The 12,554-nt window shown below is 43.0% G+C and overlaps 1 protein-coding gene across 1 annotated transcript in view; it reads left to right on the top strand.

Annotated features, from left to right (window-relative positions):
* The window catches only part of DNAH14 (dynein axonemal heavy chain 14), a 321,439-nt gene that overhangs the window by 248,536 nt on the left and 60,349 nt on the right, over positions 1–12,554 (top strand). Inside the window, exons 62-66 of the mRNA XM_089311474.1 lie at positions 2,108–2,267; positions 4,492–4,623; positions 5,356–5,451; positions 8,142–8,282; positions 10,599–10,814. Coding sequence (XP_089167600.1) covers positions 2,108–2,267; positions 4,492–4,623; positions 5,356–5,451; positions 8,142–8,282; positions 10,599–10,814 — 745 coding nt within the window. The remainder of the gene's footprint in view (positions 1–2,107; positions 2,268–4,491; positions 4,624–5,355; positions 5,452–8,141; positions 8,283–10,598; positions 10,815–12,554) is intronic.

Here is a 12,554-nt window from a genome sequence, read left to right as displayed (position 1 = left end):
TTTTCTCCTGCCCTGGTACCACAGAAGCTAAAGAAAATCCGCCTTGCCTTTGCATGTGCCCAGCTGGGTCAGTCGGTTGCTTTAGAGTCTCTCATGATGTTGCTAGTGGGCATTGAACTCACTTCAAACTGCTGCATAAATGAGGGTGCCTCCCACTCTGACGTTGGTCGCTGTTGCTAGGACATGCAGCAGACACATCTAGCAGGTGCCAGCCTCGCTCACTGCCCTCCCCAGCTGCTGTTCCATCATCAAGGTGCAAGTGATAGGCCCACAGCAACTTAATCCTTTGCCACTTTGCCACACAAGCCACTAGAAGAAAGAAAAAGATAGCAGAAAATGCAGGTTGGGGTAAATCATTAAGGATTCGGAGACTGCTTCTCAGAAGTAAAGGAGAACTTTAAAGTGGATTTCCGGTACAGACAGTTCTCTGAGTTGAAAGTTTGTTCTGGAAAGTGGCACACAGACTGAACTAGTCGGTTGACTCCAATTTCCCTTTAATGTCCCTTAAAATGTCATAGATAACACGGTTCAGCTTAATATATTCCCATGTTTTAAATAGTCAAAATTGGGGGAAAGTTTGTTGTTGGAGCTTTCACTTCCTTGTGGACTTCATCCACTTTTCCAGATTCTTCTTTTATTGTCTTTCTCACTATCAAATCTCAGAAAAGCAATCTGCAAAATGAGTTAAAATAAGGTGTTCATTATTTAGTTGTTTAGTCCACCTGAAAACCGTCTGCAGTTTTGAAGTAGATTGTTAAAGAAATTGAAGATTAGTCCAAACAAACACATAGATTAATATTTCTTGTTATGAAATTGGTAACCCTTATAGATAATTTCTCATGTGCTAAGTTGGTTCTCCTGTTGTTACGGGTGAAAAGAATTCCTTGGTTCTTTGTCTCACAAGGAAGAATTTCCAAGTGGACAAGGCAAAGAGAAAAGCAAGATTTATTTAAGTCAGAAATCTCTTGGCAGAGTGGCCAGGAGGGAGTTCCAATAGAGGCCAGGGTCTGGTGGTAATGGGGTTTTTAATGACAATTTTGGGGAAAAAACTGTCAATCAGCTAACAGTTAAAGGCAGGGGACAAACCCCATCAAAAGACCTGATTTGTATCTCATTTACCCTATCCGGCTTGCTCAGGATGAAACAAAAGGGCCATCAGAAGGGTGGGGTAGGTAACTTGTTTTACAGTAAACTGGGAGCTCAGGAGAGTGGAGTCACCACTCCCTCCCTATTCTCAAGATAGGATAAGCATGGGATAGGCTACAGATAACCTTGGGGAAATGCAAGCACTTTGACCCTCTTAAGGGGACTCTTTTCTTTGTGTTCCACCAGGGTCAACCCAGCTGCCTGTCAACCGGTCTGACTCCTCCTCCTTTGGGGAAGTCTGCATGGTTTTCATAACCCTAACATGGAGCTGCCCCGCCTTGTTCCAAGTCCCAAATGCTCATTACACGATCACAACCAGCCCTCCCAGGATTTTTCATTCAAACTTCCTTCTTGTGAATGTTATTCTGATCCCTGATTTTCCTAGGGGTCCACTTCCATTTGATGGTACAGCAGCATGTCAGTTGCCTAGGGTACAGCTAAGAGGCAGCTGGCAACATTCCAGCAAAGATGAACACCCATCCACCTTTCCCTCCCTGTCTTGGTTGTGTCCCTATCTTGCTGTAGGAATTATAGGTTAGAATGAAGAATAATCAGAGGGTGGGGCCATACAGCACTCCTTAAATCACAAGAATAGGGCTGACCCCCACCCACCTCCTACAGTTACCTACCTGGTGTCTCCCTCAAGTAGTCAGCTGTAAACCAATGCAGGAATGAAATAGGTCCCTATTTTTAAATAACTTTGAAGCAAATATTTTTATAATAAAAAGAATTAGCCTCTAACTCTACATATTTATATATTATGCATTTCATTAAAACAAAAATACCCCGTATAAAGATAGCCAATTTTAGTAACTATTCAAATAGTACAACAGCTGTGTATTGACAAACTGCTCTTGACTAAATACTTGTTAAAGATCTGTGTGTGCTGTCTTGTGAGCTAGTTTATGGGTGCCTTTGATTGTGACTGAAGTAGGTGATGTTTTCACCCCATCCATTACAGAGCATACACACAGCCTCCCTTCCTTATACTGACTGTCATGAAGGCAGTGTGCATCCTTTTGCAAAGGAACGCAAACTGGACAACAGTGAAGTTACTACTTGCAGAAACTGATTTCATCAAAAAATTGATTAACCTAGACAAGGACAGCATCCCTGACCAGGTAAAAAGGTGATCCCTACCTAAGTAACCCATAATTGATGACTTCTGCATTTGTAATCTGGAGAATCCACTAGAAATGTTAGCATTGGAATTCCACATTAGAATTGGAAGGCAATGCTAAGAGTTGAAAGTTCATAGGGCAAGCTACTTACAAACTTAACAGAGTTCCTGGGAATGTCAAGAAAAGTACTGTTTCCCTTAAGTTACTAAATATCACAAGTCAGAATGTGTTTAAATGCTGAGGAAAAGAGAAGAGAACCATAAGGGGAGGAAGTGTTTCTGGGTGGGTTGTGTTATACTATGAGATATGATCAATGGATAACAGTGTCTAAGAGTTCTTGTTTGTGTAACAGCACATGCCAGGCATTGTCCTTGGTGCTCTACAGATATTTTTTTAAAATATTGATTGATTGATTGATTGATTGATTGATTTGGAAAGCAGAGTTACAGACAGAGGGAGAGAGAGAGATCTCCATCCACTGGTTCACTCCCCGAATGGCTGCAATGGCCAGAAATGTACATATCTGAACCAGGAGCCAGGAGCCGCCTCCTCTGGGTCTCCCACGAAGGTGCAGGGGCCCAAGGACTTGAACCATCTTCCACTGCTTTCCCAGGCACAGAAGCAGGGAGCTAGATGGGAAGTGGAACGCCAGAACTCGAATTGGCGCCCATATGAGATGCCATTGCCACAGGCGGAGGCTTCACCTGCTACACCACAATGCCAGCCCCACTCCACAGATATTAATCCATGTGGAAGGAGATGGGAAACAGATTAAGTCAGAGAAAACTAAAGAAAATATGATAGGAAACTAATAAAGGGTATTGTTGGAGCAGATTTAATGTAGAAGGTAGACTTACTATAGAAGTTCAAGGAAGAAGAGAACAGGACTGGACAAATACAAGGGATCTTTAAAAATTCATGGAAATGCATAGCATGGAAAAAACTTCATGAATTTAAAATATTTTTTGCACCAAAATTATCTTTTCCTTGCACTTTTTCATGAACCTTTAAAAATACACTTGAAGCAGACTTGGAGGCACCAGCAAGCTGTGGCAGGTTATGCTGGCAGAGGAGTCTTAGAGAAAGAAGAAAGGGGGATGGCAGAGCAGGCAAGAGGGGACGAGGACCTGGACCAGCACCCTGTGCACAGAAATAGGCTGGATGCCACTGATGGAGCCACCCGAGGGAGTAGAGCCAGACCTACCCCTGAATGGCGGACTCCCCATCTCCAGAGCTGCAAGAGAATACGAAGCTGCTCTAGTCCATCATCCCCTGTTGGAACCAAGAGGTGGCTGATGCTGTAACAAATACCCGAACGTGCAGACTGCGTGCCAGCCTGGGGTGTTGCCCACGGGAGCTGAGCTGAGAGCTAAGCTCACAGGCAGACTGGTCGCCTCTTGGAAAGGGAATGGCACTGCCCTGGGCCGGCAGGGTGAGTAAGGATTTGCGTCGTGATAGGGTAGTTTAGAAGACCAACATATTCCTTGATGTTAAGTAACTAACTAGATAGTTAATCAGTTAGTTAAGGTGATGATCTGTGCAGTTAGGAGTGCAGGGTAGTCTATGAACAAAGTGGATGTGGATGTTGTGGTAGAAGGTTAATGTTGTTACCGGTATTCCTCATGATAGTGGGTAATTAATTCAGCAAGGACTCACTCTGAGGAATTCTTGGCAAGTGGGATTCCCTATAGTTTTGTTCTCATTGTTCTTTCAAGCTAAAATTAATTAATAGCTTATCTTCTTTCTTACCTAGAAGAATTAAACTGTTTCCTGAACTAATTGGATGGCAGATGGTCCATTCTCAATTTATTATTGGTGTTATTATCACATAAAATACTGTTAGGCTCATCATAGCTTTTTGTTTTTGTTTTCTTAATTTCTTTATTTGAAAGGCAGAGGACAGGGGACAGAAAAAGATCTTGTATCTGGTATTTCACTCCACAAATGGCCACAGTGGCTAGAACTGGGCCAGGCCGAAGCCAGCAGCTTCATCTGGGTCTCCCATGTGAGCGCAGGGGCCCAAGCACTTGGGCTATCTTCTGCTGCTTTCCCAGGTACATTACCAGGGGCTGGATTGGAAGTGGAGTAGCCGGGACTCAAACTAGTTCTTATATGGGATGCCGGTATGGAGGCAGCAGCTTAGCCTGCTGCACACAGCTTACTTAGCCTGTCAGCCCCAGTAATACTTCTTTTTCATGTAACACATGGACTATATTCTTCCTAGGTTTTCATAAAGCTGAAAAAAATTTTAACCTTACCTGATTTCAAACCACACAAGATTGCTCCCGTTTCTATTGCTTGCTGCTACATGTGCCAGTGGATTATAGCTTTGAATAACTACCATGAAGTGCAGAAGGTACATTCTTCCCTCCTGAGTATCTGTAATGATTTGGAAGGGACACATCAAGGTCCTAGAAATTGTTTTTACTTAACAATGCTCAAATGAACTAATATGGAGAGAATATCTAACGAAAAATGCTGCAAATATATCGTGCCAACTCAAACAGATGCCAAGTGCTCCTATCACATTTCTTTTTTTTTTTTTTTTTTTTTTTTTTTTTTTTTTTTTGACAGGCAGAGTTAGACAGTGAGAGAGAGAGAGACAGAAAGGTCTTCCTTCCGTTGGTTCACCCCCCAAATGGCCACTGTGGCCGGCGCACTGCACCAATCCAAAGCCAGGAGCCAAGTGCTTCCTCCTGGTCTCCCATGCAGGGGCAGGGCCCAAGCACTTGGGCCATCCTCCACTGCCTTCCTGAGCCACTGCAGAGAGCTGGACTGGAAGAGGAGCAACCGGGACAGAATCCGGTGCCCCAACCAGGACTAGAACCCATGGTGCGGGCGCCACAGGCGGAGGATAAGCCTAGTGAGCCGCGGCACTGGCCTCTATCACATTTCTTATTATGCTGTTATTTTGTTTGAATATGTTTGACGATAACAAGCTACTTTATATCCCTTATGTACACGTATTAATCCCAAGAATATTTTATCTTAATGATCAATGCCTATAAATGTCTTTGAAACTTAAGTGGCGTTTTTAGCGGTAAACTTGACTTTCTTAACAATTAAATGTTCTGACATTCTCTTAAAGCTGGTGGGGCCTAAACAAATTGAAATAGCTGAAGCTCAGAATATCCTTAAAATCTCACGCGAAAGGTTGGCAGAAAAACAAAGAGGTTTACAGCTGGTAAGAAACTTTTTTAATTGTCAACTTCTCAATATGTCTATGGACTAGACAAAAAATGCAAAGGAAAAGTCATCTCAATAGAGCTTATGAGTTAAAGATGAAGTGGGATAACAATATCCATAGTCAGGAGATTAATTATGAGGATTAAGTAAACAATATCGATACTATATGTAGAACTCTACCACATATTTGTATAAAAATTATTTGAGAGGCACAGCAACAGAGAGAGTGAGAGAGAAAGATTTTCCATCTGCTGGTTCACTCCCCAAATGCCCACAATAGTCAAGGCTGGAACTCCATCCAGGTCTCCCATGTGGGTGTCGGGCCCTAGCACTTGGACCATCTTCCACTTCTTTCCTAGGCTATAAGCAGGGAACTGGATCAGAATAAGAGCAGCCAGGATAGGAACCGGCACCCATATGGGATGTCAGTGCCACAGGCAGAGGCTTAGCCTACCATGCCACAGTGCTGGCCCCTCCATGAACTTTTTAAACACCCCTCATATGTATAGATCTCAAAAAATTTTTGCACTAAAAATTATCTTTTAATTTCAATTTCTATAACATTTTTGAAGTACCTTCATATTTTTGTAAAAATTAAATATACAGGAAAAAATCACAATAACATCTTAAAAATAGGAGAAATTACAAATTATAGTTAAATTGTACTATAATTTTATAGTAAAATAGCAAAATTTTATCTATATAATTGTGTATACTGTGTTCAAGTCTCAAGTTTCCATGGTAAGCCCTATCTTTAAGGATTTTAAAAAGACATAAAAATCTTTCTGGGGCCAGCACTGTGGCACAGCGTATTAGGAAACTGGGGCAGTTTTAGCCAGGTGGCTGCATTGCCCAGCTACCTGAGCCAGGCTCCACCCCCATCCTTATGGGATTCGCTGCTCCTGCTTCCCTGCCCATCCTCAGGCAAAGTTTTAAAAGGGCCTGTTCCTGAACACGTGCTCTCTCGGTCCTTCTCTCCTGTGCTCTCTTGGCTCTTGGTTCTTCTCTCTTGGCTCTGCTCTCCTCTCTCCTCTGCTCTATCTTCTCTCCTTGCTAGCTCCTCTCCTTTCTGTTTCTCTCTCTTATACTCTCTTTCTCTTTTTCCTTTGCCGCCCCTTCACTCCGGTCTGTAGGGTGTTTCCCAATAAACCCGTTCCCTTACTCCAGTGTCCGGTGTGCTTTGCAACGGCTAGCATTAATACATAACACAGCGGGTTAAGCCGCTGCCTACAGTGCTGGCATCCTATGTGGGTGCCGGTCGAGACCCAGCTGCTCTACTTCCAATCCAGCTCTCTGCTATGGCCTGGGAAAGCAGTAGAAGGTGGCCCAAGTCCTTGGGCCCCTGCACCCGTGTGGGAGACCCAGAGGATGTTCCTGGCTCCTGGCTTTGGATTGGCGCAGCTCCAGCCATGTCAGCCATTTGTGGAGTTAACCAGTGGATGGAAGACCTCTCTCTGCCTCTCCTTCTCCCTGTGTAACTCTGACTTTCAAATAAATAAATATTTTAAAAAAACTTTCAAAAATATGAGTATAAAGGTTAGTAAGCCTGCAAAGCCACAACTCAAGAGATAATCAGGCAATTAATTATTTCTCAAACAACTGTTATAATCATCATTGTGAATGTGACAAGCCTGGGATTTCCCAAGACCTGGAAGTTGACCAAGATAACAAATACTAGAATTTACATCTTTTAAGGGAAGAGTCCAAACATAAAGGATATGAGCCAAATCCCAGAGACAGGAATACTTAAGGGAAACTTAGCAGATGGGGGATGAATCAGTTTGACCGAGAGTGACATATTTGGAACAGGGTAACGAAGATGAAATCGGGACCGCAGATTGAGGTCAGTTGGTGCAGCCTTTTTTTTTTTTTTTTTTTTAAGATTTATTTATTTATTTGAAAGGCAGAGTTAGAGAGGCATAGGTAGAGGTAGAGAAACAGGAGTGTTCCATCTATTAGTCTACTCCCCAAATGGCCGCAATGGCTGGAGCTCACCTGATCCGAAGCCAGGAGCTTCTTCTGTCTCTGACACAAGTGCAGGGGTATAAAGACTTGCACCATCCTCTACCACTCTCCCACGCCATAGCAGAGAGCTGGATCAGAAGCGGACAGCCGATAATGGGATGCTGACGCTGCAGGCGGCAGCCCTACCCGCTACGCCACAGTGTGGGCTCCATGTGCAGGCTTTCTTGACAAGACCAAAACTTTGGATGCTGTCCCTACTCAACTGTTTATGTAAGATTTCAGCAAATGCTATTTATTAAAACATAGTTCCCACTGAAGTTCTAGAACTAGTTTATAGTTGGTTTCTCTTATCAGCAGGACTTCAAAAATTCATTCATCCCTCTGGTCTGCTCAATGTATATAGGGTGAAAAAATTCAGCTGTTTTCTTAGAGAAAGCATCTAAGTGTATATAAATTTTTCTTTGAAAAATCACTGAGAACCTTCAAATACTAGGATTGTCAGCCTGTTAAGGAAGAAAGGTGGTGTTTTAAAATGCCATCTCAGTATCCAAGGAATCATCTCATTCCTACAGTGTACACTTTGATTGGAAATATACCATATCTGGGAAGGTTGTTCAGAATGTGCCTATGACGTGGTTAAAGCTCTTTATACAGATGACAGATAAACTCCTGAAGAAACTGAGAATCAGATTTTTTCTCAATAACTAAGTAACTGTCTTTCAGATTGAGGACCACTTGGTGTTGTTGCAGGCCACCTACGAAAACATTATTGCTGAAAAACAGCAGTTAGTGAATTGGAGAAAAGTGGCCACCAGGCGCTTGCAGTGTGCATCCATCTTGCCAACTGTCCTGGAAGAAGAGAAGGCACGATTGCCCTTGACCTTGTACCTCCTCCACTAACATCTACTGAGTTCCACAAACCCCAAGATGTTACTCTCCCTGTAGGCTGCCTCACAGACCTCCCTAAGCCGTCTTACTGTCCAATTCCCTATTGAGATCAATAAAAAGTCTTACATAAGGTGAAGGTATTCAGTTTGAGTAGTCTTAAAACAGAAGCAACAGACTACGAAGACCTGAGATTGTTATCTCTTGGTCCAAAGACATCAGCATGCTTTTGTTTGATGCAGCCCAGAATAAAGCTTTCTTCTTCTTTTTTTTTTTTTTTTTAAGATTTTATTTATTTATTTGAAAGAGTTACAGAGAGAGGAGAGGCAGAGAGAGAGAGAGGTCTTCCATCCGATGGTTCATTCCCCAATTGGCCACAAGGGCCAGAGATGTGCCAATCGGAAGCCAAGAGCCAGGAGCCTCTTCCGGTCTCCCATGCGGGTGCAAGGGGCCTAAGGACTTGGGCCATCTTCTACTGCTTTCCCAGGCCACAGCAGAGAGCTGGATCGGAAGTGGAGCAGCCAGGTCTTGAACCGGCGCCCATATGGGATGCTGGCACTTCAGACCAGGGCGTTAACCCGCTGCGCCACAATGCCAGCCCCTAGAATAAAGCTTTCAATGAATATTTCCTGAGGTTTACCCTCGCTAGCACTGGCACAACCCAAGTGGAATGTATGCAACATGGTGAGGCCACAAGGGAGGAAAAGTCGTTAGGATAGAGATTCCCCCCACCCCTTTTCTCATCAGCTTTATTTCCCTTCTAATCCATCTGTCCTATATTTGAATCCCCAGTAGAATGACCAGAATCTGGGTTTAGTTACACCTCTGCTACTTCAAAGAATGTTAGAAAATTGACAAGATTGTTTTAATTTAGTGTAATTGTTTGAATGAGTGCCTAGCACAGAAGGTTCTTACAGGACACAGAGAAGGAAGATTACATATATAATCATGCACATCAAAGGGAGGCTGCGGTGGGTATTGTGGTGCAGTGGGTTAAGCCGCCTCTTGAGACACCTGCATTCGTTGTCAGTGTGCCAGCTGCCCTGCCTCCAATCCCATTTCCTGCTAATGCACCTGGGAGACAGTGCATGACGGCTCAGTACTCGGGCCCCTGCACCCACATGGGAGACCCAGATAGAGTTCTGGGCTCCTGATTTTGGCCTGGCCCAGCCGCAACTGTTGCATTTAGGGAGTGAGTGAGCAAATGGAAGATTGATATCTCTCTCTCTATCTCTCTATCTATCTCTTTAAAGTAGATGAAAATAAATAAACCTTTTTTTAAAAAGGGAAATGATGGCCCTCAAAAGTTGGATGATGCCCCCGGGGCAGTGGAACACCGCATTATCCCAGATTTTAAGCTTCCAGCAGAGGGAGTTCTTAGCAACATACTTTATTTGTTGCCTAAGTAAGTCCTTAGATGATTGAAGAGGGAGGCTGTCCAGCTGAGGACATGAGTTCAGTGCTAGCTACAGTCTCAGAAGCTTTGTGATCCAGAGTTGGTTGCTTCAACTTATCTAAGCTTCAAGTCCTTCATCTTAAAATCAAATCAGTGCCGGCGCTGTGGCTCAATAGGCTAATCCTCCACCTTGCGGCGCAGGCACACCGGGTTCTAGTCCAGGTTGGGGTGCTGGATTCTGTCCCGGTTGCCCCTCTTCCAGGCCAGCTCTCTGCTGTGGCCAGGGAGTGCAGTGGAGGATGGCCCAAGTACTTGGGCCCTGCACCCCATGGGAGACCAGGAGAAGCACCTGGCTCCTGCCTTTGGATCAGCACGGTGCGCCAGCCACTGGAGGGTGAACCAATGGCAAAGGAAGACCTTTCTCTCTGTCTCTCTCTCTCACTGTCCACTCTGCCTGTCAAAAAAAAAAAAAAAAGCATATGCATTCATTTTCAACTAACTTAGCCTAGTGAGTCCTTACCTGATGTCCAGGCTGGTAGGGGCTGTTCTTGGCTGCATGGCGATAAGACTGCATTAGCAGGGAGCTGGGTGGGAAGTGGGATAGTCGGACTCCAACCAGTGCTCATATGGCCATGTCGGCGTCACAGGCGACAGCTTAACCCACTTTACCAAGGCACCGGCTCCTAATACTATCCATCATTAATGTTTATACATTACAGCTTGAGAGCAGTGGTGGTGTTAACAATGATAGACCTAAGCTGGAGACTATTAATTTTTAAAAATAATAGATGTGTCATAATAATAAATACTAAAATGATTTTTTAAAAATAGTCTGATAGTAAAAAATGTGCCGAAATAGTATTTTTATATGAAGAACTCACTTGTGTTTTTATACTTAGGCTCGATGGCAAGAAACAATCGATCAATTAGACAGCAAATTGGAGAGTGTTTGGGGCGACCTTCTTCTTTCAGCAGCATGCATCGTATACACTGGAGTTCTAACACCAGCGTTTCGCCAGTTGATTGTGAAAAAATGGGAGGCTTTGTGTGTTGAAAACAACATTGCTTTGTCTTCCAACTTTTCTTTAATTGAAGTCATGGCACAAAAATATGAGGTAGTAACCTATTTTAATTATCCAGTTAAGTGACTGCTATTGGTTTGGATTTTGGATGTTTGTGTGGTTTTTGTCTTAGATATGTTTGTCAAATTATTTTGATAAGTGGAAATACTGAAGTTTGTTCCGGACCATAATTTTTTTTTAACTTACAGTTCTTTTTTTTTTTTTTTAAGATTTATTTTATTTACTTGAAAGAGTTACAGAGATAGGTAGAGACAGAGAGAGAGGTCTTCCATTCGCTGGTTCACTCCCCAGATGGCCACAACGGCTGGAGCTGCGCTGATCTGAAGCCAGGAGCCAGGAGCTTCTTCTGAGTCTCCATGGGTGCAGAGGCCCAAGGACTTGGGCCATCTTCTACTGCTTTCCCAGGCCATAGCAGAGAGCTGGATCAGAGGAGGAGCAGCTGGGACTAGAACTGGTGCCCATATGGGATGCTGGCGCTTCAGGCCAGGGCGTTAAGCCACTGAGCCACAGCACTGGCCCCTAACTTACAGTTCTAATGTCTCAGTTATATCTCTCTCGCCTGTTACTCAGACTCTAGGCAAAATTTACAAAATATTATTTTTCCCATTGTAATCCTACTACCCTATCCTAATGAGTAGTGCTAAATTTCTCTCCCTGAAATCCCCTTAATTAGTAAAATTGGTGAGCTTACTTAACAATAGGGAGTATTCTTAGACACAACCAAAAATATAGACCTACATTTGTCAATCTGTCAATAGTTACTATTGTGTAACTTCTATGCTAGTGTTTAGAAGATAAAAAACATGCACCTACTTTTTTCATCCTCAGAGTAATTCCTGATTCATTTCTCTGCTGATAAATCTTCTTAAGTAGACAACCCACCTATAAAATCTCAAAAACGAATATTCGTTTCTCATCATGGCAATGCTAGTAACCAGTTTACACTCAAATGTATCAGTAATTACATTAAATATAAACAGACTAAATGCTCCAATTAAAAGCCTAAGATTGTAACACTATAAAACATTATAAGCCAAAGAACAAAACTGAAGCTACGTGGGTGCTTAGCACAACAATTAAGCCACTACTTGGGACACTCACATCCCATACTGGGGTGCCTGGATTCAGTCCTGGCCCTACGCTTCAACCTTGCTTCCTGCTAGTGTGCACCCTGGGAGGCAATGTGTGATGGCTCAAGTACTTAGGTCCCTACCACCCACATGGGGGATCCAGATTGAGTTCCTGGCTCCTAGCTTTAACCTGTCTCAGCCCTGCCAGTTGCAAGCATTTGGGGAGTGAACCAGCAGAGGGGAGATCTCTGTCTCTGCTTTTTGAATAAATGAAAATAAATTATAAAAAATTTTGTAATTAATTTATCAAAAGATATACAAAATTTATAGAAAGAAAACTTATAAAATAATAAAATCAATTTAAGAGGTTAAGTAAATGATTTCATCACATCCAGGCATTGGAAGACTCAATAATCTGACATTACCAGTTCTTTCCAATTGACCTACTACTCAAGTATAATCCTGGTCAGCATCTCAGCTGTGTGTGTGTGTGTGTGTAACTTAACAAGCCAATTCTCAATGTAGTAAGAAAAGACAATGCTGATGAAAAATCAACATCAAGATGTCCAGTATCTAGATGTACTTTAAAGCTGCAATAATTAGAACCAGTGGAATTGTTTGTCCATGCACGTGCAAAGGCAAAGATAAAAAACTACCCCAGTGGAGCAGAAACAGGAGCTCAGAAACAGACCTACACATACAA

The sequence above is a fragment of the Oryctolagus cuniculus genome, chromosome 13 (genome assembly GCF_051225735.1).
Source record: "Oryctolagus cuniculus isolate XC-2025 breed Fujian yellow rabbit chromosome 13, ASM5122573v1, whole genome shotgun sequence".
Taxonomy (NCBI): Eukaryota; Metazoa; Chordata; class Mammalia; order Lagomorpha; family Leporidae; genus Oryctolagus; species Oryctolagus cuniculus.
The sequence above is the reverse complement of the archived record's forward strand: the minus strand, read 5'-3'. Positions and strand labels throughout refer to the sequence as shown.